General features: G+C 37.3%; 1 protein-coding gene across 2 annotated transcripts in view; it reads left to right on the top strand.

Moving 5' to 3' along the window:
* Positions 1–2,421: 2,421 nt before the first annotated feature.
* The window catches only part of snx19b (sorting nexin 19b), a 29,978-nt gene continuing 17,214 nt past the window's right edge, over positions 2,422–15,185 (top strand). Inside the window, exons 1-9 of one of the 2 annotated variants that reach the window (XM_079610443.1) lie at positions 2,422–2,575; positions 5,956–7,555; positions 7,878–8,016; positions 8,101–8,201; positions 8,992–9,111; positions 9,203–9,324; positions 9,410–9,503; positions 9,670–9,856; positions 10,724–10,853. In XM_079610443.1, the coding sequence (XP_079466569.1) occupies positions 5,975–7,555; positions 7,878–8,016; positions 8,101–8,201; positions 8,992–9,111; positions 9,203–9,324; positions 9,410–9,503; positions 9,670–9,856; positions 10,724–10,853 (2,474 nt within the window). In that variant the 5' untranslated portion in view covers positions 2,422–2,575; positions 5,956–5,974. Of the gene's footprint in view, positions 2,622–5,955; positions 7,556–7,877; positions 8,017–8,100; positions 8,202–8,991; positions 9,112–9,202; positions 9,325–9,409; positions 9,504–9,669; positions 9,857–10,723; positions 10,854–15,185 lie in introns of both variants that reach the window. The other variant, XM_079610442.1, reaches the window with a different exon arrangement.

Here is a 15,185-nt window from a genome sequence, read left to right as displayed (position 1 = left end):
CCATTTGTTTCCCCAAAAAAACTTTCAGTGAACAGTCCTTAAAAGAACCATTTGTTCTTACTGTGTTTTATGTGCAGATCATTTTTGAAATCCTAAAAACAAATTTTCTCTATAAAGAACCTTTTATAGAATGGAAAAGTTCCATGATTTGAATGGAACCATCAAAGCCGGAACCTTTTTTTTTTTTAAAGAGTATTGAGGCCCTCTGGCTGATTGGTGTAGATTTTCCCGATCCTCCCAGCAACACACACTGTGTGTACGAGGGTTCTACCTTTACGAATACAAATGAGCAATGACTGATCATAATGACATTTAGTTGGTGTAAATCATTTGAATATAAACACTCATGCAGATGGAGCTATGAAAAAAAAAATTCCCTCAGGATTCAGTTCTTGCGCAATATATCTATGAATTGTCCATAAGGGAGAACTCGGAATACTTCTTTTATAGTGCAATATAATGCTTGGAAAAACTCTTTTGTATCAACAGACACACTTCAAAATGTTTTACCTGGTGGAAACATTAGTCTCGAATAGCCATATCTGTGTGTTTGGAGGGGTGTATTGAGGAATGGGCACATGTACATCACTTCTGTGCTCTTCTTAGTCTGAGCCAATCAGAATAATCTGCATTATAGGTCACTGTCCAGCTGGACGGGATTCAACTAGCATTGCAGGACTGGCTGGATCAATGAGTGCTGAAAGAAAGTGTCCCTGTTTACCCGAATTCACCCTATTAAACGCTTACTGTAAGAATCATGTGATGGCTGTAGAGGAGAATTTTTAGTTGCATACGCAAAATGTGTATTTAAATCTTGTCTTGTTTTCACAGTCGATTAGAGGAAGTGCAATCCGGGGAGAACAATAATGATATTTGCATATGACAAACAATATGGTTATCTCATCTGCTTTTTCGGGGGATTCCCTAAAATTTACAGCATAACGGAAACAACTGTCTGTTTCTGAGGAACATCAGTTGTAGAGGACTAACAGCTTTAACAGCACTGGATGATTCATTCATGTTCAAATAGGCAGCTGTGGCGGTTTTACGATTTATGATGTGGGACTTCAGCTCAAGGTTAAATAAAAAGTTAAAAAAGAACATGTATGATAGAAAATAGAAATAGTTTGTAACAATATACACTATTGTGAAAGAAATGAATACTTTTATTCAGTAAGGATGTGTTAAATTGATAAAAAAGTGATTGTAAAGATTTATATTAGAAAATATTTCTATTCTGAATAAATGCTGTGATTTCTGGAGGATCATGTGACACTGAAGACTAGAGTAATGATGCTGAATATTCAGCTTTGTATCACAGAAATAAATTATATTTTAAAGTATATTAAAATAGAATAGAATAAAATAGAAAACCAAATTGTAATAATATTTCACAATATTACTGTTTTGTTTCTGTATTTTTGATCAAATAAGTACAGGCTTTATTCGCATGAGAGGCTAAAGTATTCTTGACCTCTACTATATATATATATATATATATATATATATATACAGGGCTTGACATTAACACCCGCATACCCGCCAAATGCGGGTGGATTTTGCTCGTGGCGGGTAACACAGTCACTCCAACTAGCCACTTACACTTTTTCAAAAGGCATCTGAAATAAGCCATATTGCAGTGTGACACTACAACACTACAACTCCCATGAATATTACATGCACACAGTGTTGCCTTGCGTAGTGACCGACAACACAGAAACGAAGAGACTGCTAGCTGGAGTTTCCATTGCAACTTGTAACAAATAATTTCCCATTGTGGCTCAATAAAGTAATTCTGAGTCTGATTCTGATATTTAAACAGACAGTGTTTCTAATGCTAAAGGTTTTTTCAGTTTAGTTTTTTTTATCTTTTTTATTAATCTTCTACATCCATGCACCAATTTTATTATGCAATAAGAAGCTACTTTATGTCTTTATCTTAATACATGGTTTTATTTTAAAAAAGGAGCTTTACACACAACCTTATCAGAGCTAATGATAATGACCTGTATTGTTATACATTTATGTAGTCTTGATTTGGGTGTACACAGTGGTTTTACATTTAAAAGGGTTGTAAATCTATAGTTCAAGTAAATTTTAGCACGCCATAGTCAACTTTTATCAGGTAATTTCACAACAACAAAAATGTGGCTAGTAAAAGTGTGGCTAGTAACTTTGGAAAACCACTAGCCAATGAAAAGTTAATGTCAAGCCCTGTATATATATATATATATATATATATATATATATATATATATATATATATATATGTGACATATATATATATATATATATGTGACATATATATATATATATACATACATACAGTATATTGATTGTAGTGCATCATGGTTTCCACTAAAATATGAAGCTACAAAACAGTTTTCAACAAAATAAAAAGGGAATGGTGACCGAGGCTCACTGCTGTGTTGTCGCAGGGCGCTGCAGGGATCGGCATGACCTCTAGAGGGCGACAGAACGCTGAATGCATTACAGCATCTGACGCGGAGATGACGAGGAAGAAGCTGTCAAAACACTACAAGGCCGTACGAGTCGGCGTTTTAACATGAATTTGGTAGGCTCCAAATTTGCACCTTACATCTATCGCCTATGTTGTTGAGGTACGTTAATTTTAATTCAATAATGTTTCATTGTACTATATTTTGCATATCTTAAGTATCGCTACAAAACGCCAGCTTGATAGGCTAACGTTACCATCAAAACATAACGTTACAGCAACGACATTATATAAAAATGAAGTCATGATAACTAGATTAGTTAAACTAATCCTTTCTGTTTTGTTTTTTTAATCATTTCAGCTATATATCTACTATTTAGAGTTTTTTATTTTTTGTGTGTATCAAATCGCTGATCATTAGACGCCCCTTACAAACAACTGTCATGGTAACCACAGTTAAAGGTTAAGTTACTACCTGCATGATAAATTATTTAATATTACATTCATATAACTATCTATTATAAATTAATATTTAAAGATGCCAGTGGTGGCTGCTGCCAATTTACACCAGTTTTATTGTGGAGACGTGTGACTCCCAATGTTAAGAATACCTGTCCATCAATTAGGGTAAGTGTACCTATTAAGCCCATGTACCCTTTAAGCCCACTTTCAACTTTGAAGTCTAATATAAAAAAGAGAAAATCATATTTTTTGCTGCTCCTTATTTTAACCAATCCAGTGATTTGTAACTTACCTGACATTTTTTATTGCATGTTAAACACATTTGGCAATGTTAAGTTAGCCCCACTCATGTGCATGCGGTCTCAGGGGACCTCAAACAAAGACGCCCAAAAACTTTGGTGTTTCTGGACCCTTCAGAAATCAACACATTTCTGCAATTTTCAGCCATTCTTTTGGTAACTACATTGATATTATGTCAAATAAGAGATAAATGTATTGTTTTTTGTGTATGAACAAATAATAATTCATAATTTTATATAATTTTCCTTTAAATGGAAAGATGAATTTTATTAGTTTGCGCTCAAAGCTAATCTCAAGGTCAAACCATTTGCCTTACTGGAAGATAGACTGCTGAAGAATTAAGCATGTGAACTACAAACACTAAATATTTTGTGATTTATTTTACATTAATTTACAAATAAATACATCATAAATTGTTTTGTTAGGAAGATTATTTTCATAAATTAACTTTTTTTAAAGATGGGCTTAAATGGTACAGCGCCATAAAACGCATGCAAACTAGAGTCAACACAAGCTAACCTTGAATGAAAAAAACATCATATTTCTCAATGTGGGCACAATGGAAATTACTATGATGCTTTGTCCACAGTATATTTAAGCTCCTTGCATGTCTGTGTAAACATATATTATATTTTTTAAAGGAAAACTGTCTTTTTTTCACCTTTACTGACTGTGGAACCATTTAAGCCCACCTTATGTGTTTCAATGAGGAATCCCTCAAATTACAAAGTTTAATCAACTTTGTGAGATAAATTGTTTAATGACCTATTAATTGGATACTTCATGTGGAATTTTGACTTCATGTGGAACCAAGCCGACTCAAGGCTCCATATTTAGGACATGTGAGGACCACTAGTGGACCCCCCCTAACCCCTGAGTCTGGAATCCCAACTTGGGTTCCTTCCCAGGATACACTCGGTCAAAGTTCCAGCTTTGACCAGGCATAACTCCAGAATCAAGCCAACTTAAGGCTCCATACTCCCGGCATGGGGGGCCCACTAGAATACCCCCTGAAAGCCAAGAGTATGGATCCGCAACTCGGCTAGGCTCCTGAGATGCTCCAGAGTCAAGCCGACTGAAGGCTCCAGACCACCGGCCTGGACCCCCAGCCACTAACACCTACCAATCACACCCAGGGCTCTAATCAAACATTAGCAAAATTAATTTTTTTAATGCTTCCCTGTCACTGAATAAATATATCAATGTTTTACTTATTTAAAAAAAATTAAAACAATTATATTGTATAAATCAATCATGATGTGGGCTTATTTGGAACACATGCGGGCTTAAATGGTGCCAAAGTACCAATTAAGCCCATGCCAGACTTCTGACTTTATTAATAAAATATCTTAATTTTATATTCTAAAATGTACATCAACTAATAAATACATTTTCAAATGTGAGATTAATCTTGCATTTTAACAAATAATTTTTCTTATAAACCATGTCAATATCTATGAAAAAAACCTAGACTTAGATTTTGGTGGGCTTAATGGGTACGCTTACCCTATGCTTTTTTTTACTTAAAGATTCTTAAAGAGTCAATTTTTCCCCTAAAAATTAAATTTCTGTCATAATTTACAAATTACACACCCTTATGTTGTCCCAAAACCGAATGACTTACTCTCTTTAGCGGAAGGAGAAGATGTGAGCTAAAAAGGTCTTTTTGGTTCTCATAGTAGAAGTCAGAAGTAACCAACACTGTTTGGTTAACAACATTTTTCAAAATATACAGGACATAAGTTACAGGTTTGGAACAACATGAGGGTGAGTAGATAACTTGTGGCCCATGGAAGGGGTACTTGCAGGATCAAGTAAAGGACTTGGGAGTCATTTTTGACTCATCTATCATATTTGATTGACAGATATATACGGTGGTTCGTAATTGCTTCTTCTATTTAAGGGCAATAGCCAAATTGAAACCAATACTCTCAGCCAGCGACCTGGAAAAAGTTGTCCACGCTTATATTTTTTTCCCGTCTAGATTATTGTAGTGCACTTTATGTTGGGACCTGGCTGTCAAACACACATTACCCGCTTGCAGCTAGTACAAAATGCTGCGGCAAGGTTGTTAATGAATGCTGGGGCAACGAAACATATTACTCCTCCCTTGTTATCTTTTTTAGGTTGGCTACCAATACATTTTAGGATACAGTATAAGATTCTGATATATGTTTTTAAAGCACTTCACGGAATGGCACCAGAATACTTATAACAGAGCTTATTAAGCCCTATACAGTTCAGGCGTAAGACTAAGATCATCAAACAAGTTTCTTCTAACTATTCCTTATGCGCGTCTCAAATTGAAGGGTGATCGACCGTGCTTTCTCTGTCGCTGGTCCTAGATTGTGGAATAATCTGCCATTGGATGTTAAATCTCCCTTGACTCTTAGCCTAATGTTTTCAAGGACCACTTAAAATCTTATCTGTACTCTTTGGCATTTTAGTACATTAGTACATGGATGTTTTTATGTTTTGTCTTATTGTTCTGTTGTATTTTATTGCAATGTACAGCACTTTGTAACTACAGTGGTGCTATATAAGGTGCTATATAAATAAATAAACAAAACTAAGTATATAATGACAGAATTTTTATTTTTGGTTGCACTGTCCCTTTAAATATTTATATTTGTCCCTCAAGTAAGGATTATTTGACTACATACTTGACAGTAATTGTATAATACTATGGCTATACTTTTGTAAAAAATTGTGTGTTTCTCCATTTTCCCTCACAGGAGCATGTAAATCTCTGCAATGTCTCAGCCTGAGCTTCTCAATGCGAGCCCCTGGGGCTTGTCTGAGTTTTTGGTCCAGAAGAGGCTTCTTGGTTTTGGGGCACTGCTGGCCTGGATGCTCTTGTTCCACCTGCTGGTCAACGTTTGGCTCCTCTGTGTCTTCACAAGCCTCTTAGTGGTCTTAGGCGGTTGGCTGGGTTCCAAGGCTGTCCTGGACTCAGACAGCGTTTTTCATCTGGAGCGTTTTTTTAAGCTGGAGGAGATCCCACATAGTGCCGAGAGCGAGCAACAACTGGAAGATGAAATCCAGAAGACAGTTGGCAAGATCATACGTGACTTTGTCACCTCGTGGTACGCCACAGTTTCCAGAGAACAGGAGTTTGAGGATGAGGTGCACAATGCCATGATCTCCATGGCGTTGGAGCTCAAGGGTAGAGCGGCAAGGGTCGACAGGAAAGCCTTATCCCAGAGGGTGTTCGATCTATCTGGATGCCACCTTCAGTGCTACTTGAGTGCAAAGGAAGGACAAAAGGTGGATAAAGATGGAGATCTCTGGGAGGCGTACTGCAAACTCAGCCCACCTCATCCTGCTCTTCAGAGCTCTGCTGTCGAGGTGAATTACGTACGGGCCATCGTAGATCTCCTCCTACATGCTCTTGTACCTCCTCCACATTTAGAAACCCGAACAGGTCGATTTGTGGTGGGCGAACTTATCACGTGCAACGTTCTTCTGCCTTTAATTACAAAACTGTCCGACCCAGATTGGCTAAACTTGTTGATTGTAAGCGTCTTCACTAAATCCAGCGAACCAACCCCAGAATCAAAACCAGTAGAAGTTCAGGCTCCATCTCAAGTTGTATATACTCAAGAAAACGCACCACAAGAACTTAAGGTTCCTTGCGTTCTGACCTTAAAAGTCACCCCAGAGATGCCCACAGTAACGGAGGCACCAACGCCAGAACTTGCAGCTTATGATGTCATTGATTCCACTGAACTTTATTCTCCACACAACCTGGAGGAAGACGAACCACGGCTGACAAAACCGTTTCCGTTGGGATTTAGCCCCAGAGATTACCTGCGACTCGGCAAGCCCAATCCGTTCTATCAAGAAACAGACTCTGATTTGGAATCCCCTCTGACGGACTTCAAGCGGAGCTCTCTGGAATCGCTGGTTCTGATTGGCACAGAGGAGACCCTTTCGGAAAGACTCACCGATTGCACCACTCCAGTCGACACCGTGTTAGATCTCGAGGATGAACTTCCAACTTACACTAATTCAATAGAGAAGGAGCTATCGGTACATTCGGCCGGTGTGCCCGTGGAAGAGTCATCTGGACTCTTTTGCACTCTTCAGCCATTGGAGAAAAGTAACTCGAGTGTAGACCAGCCTGGCCTGGTGAACCCCAGTGAGCTGGCTTTGACTGCGCCCATCCAGGTCTCTTCACCAGCTGGGATGGCATCCCTGGCACCTTTCAACTTCGAGCCCCTCGGCAGCCCAGAGGGTCCTGTCATTATCCAGAACCTCCGGATCACTGGCACCATCACTGCCAAGGAGCACAGAGGCACTGGCTCACATCCCTACACTCTCTACACTGTAAAGGTGAATTAGCGCTAGCTTTCCTTTGCTGGCTGGTATTAGATACTTCATTGTCTATGCTCATTTCTCCTAATTTTACATTTATATTCCCTAATGCTGTCATCTAACGCTCACTCAAAGTTCTTCTTTATCGGCCATAACATGAAAATAATTACTCCAGTCTCTGCACTGTCTGCAGACAGATAGGACAAGGTATCCAATAAATTTTTAGCACTTTATGAGCACATTTTAGGGAAATCATACTATGAAAATCATGAAAGTCTCCAGCTCCAGCAAAAAGTCATTATAATGTTGACTTAATAAAGATGATGTGTTTGTCTTGCAGTATGAGACAGCTGTGGACTCGGATAATCCAGAATCTTTGCAGCCCTTTGCCTATCACACTGTCAACCGACGATACAGCGAATTCCTCAACCTTCAGACCCGTTTGGAGGAGAAACCAGAATTACGCAAAATTATTAAAAGTGAGCAGAGAAAATTTGTCCTGTCGGTGGCAAATGCTTTCCAAAACAGTGTTTTGATTAGTTGTCTTGTTTCGCCAAATGTAGATGTGAAAGGACCAAAGAAAATCTTTCCTGAGCTTCCATTTGGAAACATGGACAGTGACAAAGTTGAGGCCAGGAAAGGTCTTTTGGAGACATTCCTTAGAGTACGTTCTTTGAATTTCTTTATTTGAATATAAATGACGTAAACATGACAATATTTAAAGGAACACTCCGACCTTTTGGGACTTTAGCCTATTCAACTTATCCCCCAGAGTTAGATAAGTCCATACATACCTTTTTCATCTCCGTGCGTGCTATAAGTCTGTTTGACGCACCCACCGCTAGCCTAGCTTAGCACAAAGACTGGATGTAAATGGTTGCAGCTAGCATACTAATCCAAATAAGTGACAAAATAACGCAAACATTTTCCTATTTACATGTTGTGATTTGTATAGTCACAGAGTGTACAAAAAATAAAGCACCTGAGACGCGCTCTGAACGAACTCTCTGCTCCTCACCACGGCGCGTCTCAGGTGCTGCGGTTATCACTCCGCCCAAGCAGCAGTGCTTCGCCTTCAGAGAATATAGTTCCCAGTATTTATACGGTTAAAATATGCCTGTGTCTCATGTGACTTTATTTTTTGTACACTCTGTGACTATACAAATCACAACATGTAAATAGGAAAATGTTTGCGTTATTTTGTCACTTATTTGGATTAGTATGCTAGCTGCAACCATTTACATCCAGTCTTTGTGCTAAGCTAGGCTAGCGGTGGGTGCGTCAAACAGACTTATAGCACGCACGGAGATGAAAAAGGTATGTATGGACTTATCTAACTCTGGGGGATAAGGTGAATAGGCTAAAGTCCCAAAAGGTCGGAGTGTTCCTTTAAGTATTATTCCATTCCACACAAGTTTTTTTTAAGTGGTCATTCCTGTCTTCTATTATTATAGCAACTTTGTAGCATTCCTGAAACGGCCAACAGTGAGGAAATGCAAGAATTTCTCGCTCTAAACACTGATGCAAGAATTGCCTTTGTGAAGAAACCTTTCATTGTTTCACGCATTGACAAGGTACTTTTTTAAAAATTCACATTGCATGCTTTTGACTAAAACACTTCACAAAAATACCCTTACGATTTGTGTTCAATACGTCACTTGTCAGATTGTGGTGAATGCTATAGTGGACACCTTGAAGACGGCCTTCCCTCGCTCAGAACCACAGAGCCCTACTGATGACATGGATGCAGAGCCTGATGGGAAATTGTCCACTGACAAGAAATCCAAGTATGGCAAGAGAGCTGCTTGTTTACTGTCTTTCTGAACGTTTATAGCTGTAAATAACAAAACACGATTCTCTCTTCATTTCTAGGTCTAGAATGAGGTTCTCTAGTAAAATTTCCCCTGCTCTCAACGTATCTGACATGAAACCCAAAGTGCTTTACTGCTGTGATGAAAGCAGCACTGTAAGTAGCAGTCGTTATTAATTGTTCTTTTCCAACGCCTTTAAGAGCAGGAAGTGAACAAGAAATGGACATTTGCTTTTCCTCAATTCCACTCTGATCTGCAATAGTCGCTGTGCAAGTGCAACATCAGGGAATATGCATTGATTTGCTGTTTTTGTGTGTGAAGATTTTCAATGGTTTCTCGTTGAATGGACTGGAGAGCTTCATCTCCGAGAAGGAGCGATTCGAGATTAACGCACCAGGGTTTGATGGTGATGCAGAAAGAAGCGGGGGCCCGGGACTCAGATGGGATATAAAGACCTGCACATGTACCAAAGCACAGCTACAGATTGAACCTGCCTTCTGTGACTCTGGTAATGACTCTTGTATAAGATAAATAATTATGATTATTATTATAATACTTGAGGTTAACTCGATGTAATGATGCAATCACAGCGGTCTTGTGTTAGCGGATTACTTGAGTGGAAATTTTCTCAAACAAATACCACTTATATGATACTTTTGCTTCTTTTTTGAATTCTCCTTTTCTATTGGAAAGACTAAATTAAATTAAATATTTGGAATGTCATGAGGGGTTACTAAATGGTTGACTTTTCCTTTAAGACAGTGGATCTCAACGTTTATCTCAAAGAACCCCCCACCCACTCCATTTTAACCCTCACTACTCCCAGAAATAATTATTTTGTTACTCTAGAAGTTTCAAGAAGTGTATGTTTACAATAAAAATAATTGAGATGAGAAAAAACGATATGATTTAATTGTATATATCCATTGTGTTTTTTAGCATTTTAAATTATATTAGGGTTAGATTATTTGAATATACTAATAATAATTTATTCATTGAAATACTGCACCCCACTTGGTAGTTTGTGGAGGTGGAGAATCATTGGACATTGGATAAGTAGAACTGATCTGTGATATTACAGTATGACAGCAACTCTAGAGGGCAGCATTGTACTTTCATGTGTGTCCCTTGCATTGACAAAAACCTGACACAAAGCTTTCATAGTTATGTTCAGGAAAACATATACAGTCATTTCATGTTCCATTTGGTAAAATCATGTTAGTGATTGGATCTGTATGTGTCCATATTTTGTATTTTAGTATACTCGTGGACATGGAACATGCTGTGCTCCTTTTCATTAATTCATTTTGGAAATCATTTTACAAATACATTTTCATATTTATCACATGTCGTGTACCTGTGTGTTTGTGTGCAGTTAGTGAGAAGGCTCTGTCTGACCAGGCCCTGAATATCCTGTGCGTGCTCTTGAAGGATCAGTGGAGCTGGCTCTGCACAGAGAACATCCAGAGGACCATCAGACTGCTATTTGGGACCTTCATAGAAAGGTGGGTCGTCCCCAATAATAGCAGTTGTCTGTGTAATTAATCTTTGGTCAATCTTTCATCAGCTGAGGACATTCAGTTTTGCATTCTGCTGCGTTCAAAGTTGGTGGAAGTTTGACCTCTTGAATTCAAAGGTTGGTGGAAGTTTGACCTTGAATTCAAAGAACACAAACTTTAAAGTTGCAGGTGTACAATGTTGCAGAAAAGTGGAGTAGATTGTATGTTTTTAGTTTCAGATTTATTGTTATATGTTTATTTATTGTTTTAAAAAACACACTTGAGAGCGCTCGTTTTGTCCGAATAAATTTTACATGCTTAAGTCTAGTGTTACTATGACATCAGTTCATTAATGTTTGAAATAAAAAAATGGCTTATTATTTATGTGTTATACATTACCGTTTCAAAGTTTGGAGTCAGTAAGATTAATAGTTTTGGATGCCGTTTTTTGTATAATAATAATAAAAAAAGTATATTATATATTTAACAGCATTACTGTTTTTTTATTTTTTATTTTTTTTATTTTATCAAATAAATGCAGCCTTGATGATCATAAGAGACTTTACAAAAACATTACCGACCCCAAACTTGGCTACTATATTAAAAAATAATTTTGGGAAACAAGGCATTTTTCTATAATAATTGTTTAAATTTGTAGTATGCTAGATTATAAGTATCCACTTATCTTGGAAATAAAACGGTTCTTTAGCAATCCAATTTAGTATAAAAATGTCTTCACGGTTTGCAGTCCGATCATATAATTAGTCGAGAAAGAGATTTAAAGTCGGCGTGAACTTTAGCGCTCCTCCTCTCCATCTCTGCTCATAGCAGACTAACGTTTTGAGGGGAGTGGTTAAGCGTTTTCAACCCAACCCGTCAAACCTACGCCATTCCAGACCGGAAGTAACTTTTCAGACTTTGATTAAAGATTACCACGGCAAACACATTTTTTTTGGTATTAACTTGCACGGATTAATTGTTCACCATAAGACTAGTATTATGCGCTAACAAAGTAAATAGGGTCAATTTTTATGGGATGAAAATAGTATCTAAATGATTAACTCATGCAAGCACAATTATCAATGAACTTGATACATGTTGCAAATATGTTTTATCCATGCCTTTCAACTTGCGTGTGCAAAACAAAAAATTGAATGAATGTGTAGCAATTTGTACAAATGCAGACATTTTTGTGAATACAAATGTTTTCTTTTGTATTAGTGTATCATAATTTACGCATGCAAAAAAGAAGATGTGCATGTGTGGATCAGATGACACGCATGCATTCATTGACGTCTTTTCTGAGTCGATCTCATTTGATTCATTTGGATTTTGAGACTTTTTTTTTTTCGCTGTTTTTAAGCATTTCACAACACACACACAAACAACTACACATGAATGGGCCTGGTGCTAATTATTAATGTGTGCACAACTACCCTTCTATTTGACAAATTCACAAATGTGCGTTGCTACATTTAAACTAATACAATACAACTTTTGTGTGCAAAATCCAGAATCACAAGAATGTGCAGCATTTTGTACAAATAGAGACATAGTTGTTAATACAAAACCTCAATTTTGTATTAATGTAGGTCAGAATGTGTGCATGCAACAAGTATAATGTGCATTTGTGGATGAGGTGACACGCGTGCATTCATTGACTCGTTTCTGAGTCGATCCTATTTGATTCATTTGGATTTTGAGACTTTCATTTCGCTGGTTTCGCCTGGCACGATCCACACACAGCTGTCTGAGAAAACCTGCTACCACTAGATGGCAGTATTCTGCTAAAACCGACAACGGCAGTGTAATCAAGCGTTCTTCCCCATTTAAGACGCTTAATGGATTCATTTGAGTGATATTGAAGTGATATTTAGTACACAATATAGGCCTACCTTATTAATAAAGCATAGCCTACTTTAGAGGCAAACAGATTAAATCAGATTATGAACAACACCCATAGAAAACCATTATAAAACGCTTAACGTGCAATAGCGCGTTGCATGTTCAATAAGGTGTATCGGCTACTGAGTTATAATATCAGCGTCTTACTGCATTGATGTTAAGCTTTTTCGTAATAATCGGCTCTATGGGAGGAAAACTATATAGCCTACAGAGAGCCTATATGAACGCGACGCGCAACGTTTCACGTTTATGGCATTTTCCTTCCTGAGCCTGTTAAAATTAAAAAGCAACATGAAATTCTGCAGTTGCGTTTAACTTTGCATGTGTATGGGAGAGCAACCGGTCCGAGAGCGCAGTGAAGTAGGTTTTAGGTTTTATATTCGGCGCATTTTCTAAAGGGACCATCAGTAAATTCCACTCACAGTCAAGAAATATAAACGTCCAATCATTCCTTCAAATGAACGATACTTCCAGTGTTATAGTAAATGCCTAGTGGGCAGACTGACTTAAACTACTGTATGTCCAGCCAATATCTCGATTGAACAGTACATTGTTTTTTTATTTTTATTAGGCTACTATAAATTGTTTTTCTATTTATGTTCCAAAGTTTTAGTACGTTCCTAGTGATCGTCAGGTGAGATTTTGCATTATTCACCTGTAGTAAGTCACCAAAAACCCTTTTGGTGAATACCAGTAATTTTTTATTAAAACAAAAGTGTTTACTGTAAATACATTAAGGGTGGTATTGGGACCATTTCACCTGTAGTAAGCCAGTCTAGTCACGAGGAACATACTACAACCATTTTGAACATGAAAAAACCCTTTTGGTGAATTACAGTATTTTTCTGCAGAATACAGGCTACATACATGAAGGGAAGTATTGTACAAATTTTACTTGTAAGTCAGTCTTACAGGAACCTTCTACGAGCTTTGGAATTTGAAAATGTGTGATTTTAAATATTAAAAGTAATTTTAAAGAAAACAAATTATACGTTTTAACGCAGTTAGTATAATTGGCAGACGTTCCCTTGTGCATCATGAGCTGTGGTAGCGCGTCAAAGCATTCTCATGTATGCAGCGATAGGCTGTACACTACGCGGCCAATGATTTTCAATGAATATTTCTTGTCGATATACAATGGTTGCATATTGTTAAAACTCATCGTGCTATAATAAGACTATATAACAGTGGCAAGGGTCAAGGGGAAACAAATGTTCTGCGAAAATCGTCTTTTAACATTTAAAAACAGACATTTTCAAATTCCAAAACTTGTATACAATGTGTAGTCAGATAAAAATAAGCCTATAATATGAACCTCGACTGCGAAATTTCACGTTCTTTTTAACAGGCTCAGGAAGGAAAATGCCATACATGCACGTTAAGCGTTTTATAATGGTTTTCTATGGGTGTTGTTCATAATCTGATTTAATCTGTTTGCCTCTAAAGTAGGCTATGCTTTATTAATAAGGTAGGCCTATATTGTGTACTAAATATCACTTCAATATCACTCAAATGAATCCATTAAGCGTCTTAAATAGGGAAGAACGCTTGATTACGCTGCCGTTGTCGGTTTTAGCAGAATACTGCCATCTAGTGGTAGCAGGTTTTCTCAGACAGCTGTGTGTGGATCGTGCCAGGCGAAACCAGCGAAATGAAAGTCTCAAAATCCAAATGAATCAAATAGGATCGACTCAGAAACGAGTCAATGAATGCACGCGTGTCACCTCATCCACAAATGCACATTATACTTGTTGCATGCACACATTCTGACCTACATTAATACAAAATTGAGGTTTTGTATTAACAACTATGTCTCTATTTGTACAAAATGCTGCACATTCTTGTGATTCTGGATTTTGCACACAAAAGTTGTATTGTATTAGTTTAAATGTAGCAACGCACATTTGTGAATTTGTCAAATAGAAGGGTAGTTGTGCACACATTAATAATTAGCACCAGGCCCATTCATGTGTAGTTGTTTGTGTGTGTGTTGTGAAATGCTTAAAAACAGCGAAAAGAAAGTCTCAAAATCCAAATGAATCAAATGAGATCGACTCAGAAAAGACGTCAATGAATGCATGCGTGTCATCTGATCCACACATGCACATCTTCTTTTTTGCATGCGCAAATTATGATACACTAATACAAAAGAAAACATTTGTATTCACAAAAATGTCTGCATTTGTACAAATTGCTACACATTCATTCAATTTTTTGTTTTGCACACGCAAGTTGAAAGGCATGGATAAAACATATTTGCAACATGTATCAAGTTCATTGATAATTGTGCTTGCATGAGTTAATCATTTAGATACTATTTTCATCCCATAAATTTTGATTTCATGTCGACTTTAAAGGATAATTCCGGTATTTAACACCTTGAAGTCTATATTGTAGTTTGTTTTGGATGAACAAGAGTGGTGGACAACATTT

This window comes from Phoxinus phoxinus, assembly GCF_949152265.1.
Source record: "Phoxinus phoxinus genome assembly, chromosome: 4".
Taxonomy (NCBI): domain Eukaryota; kingdom Metazoa; phylum Chordata; class Actinopteri; order Cypriniformes; family Leuciscidae; genus Phoxinus; species Phoxinus phoxinus.
This window is presented reverse-complemented; position numbering and strand designations above follow the sequence as displayed.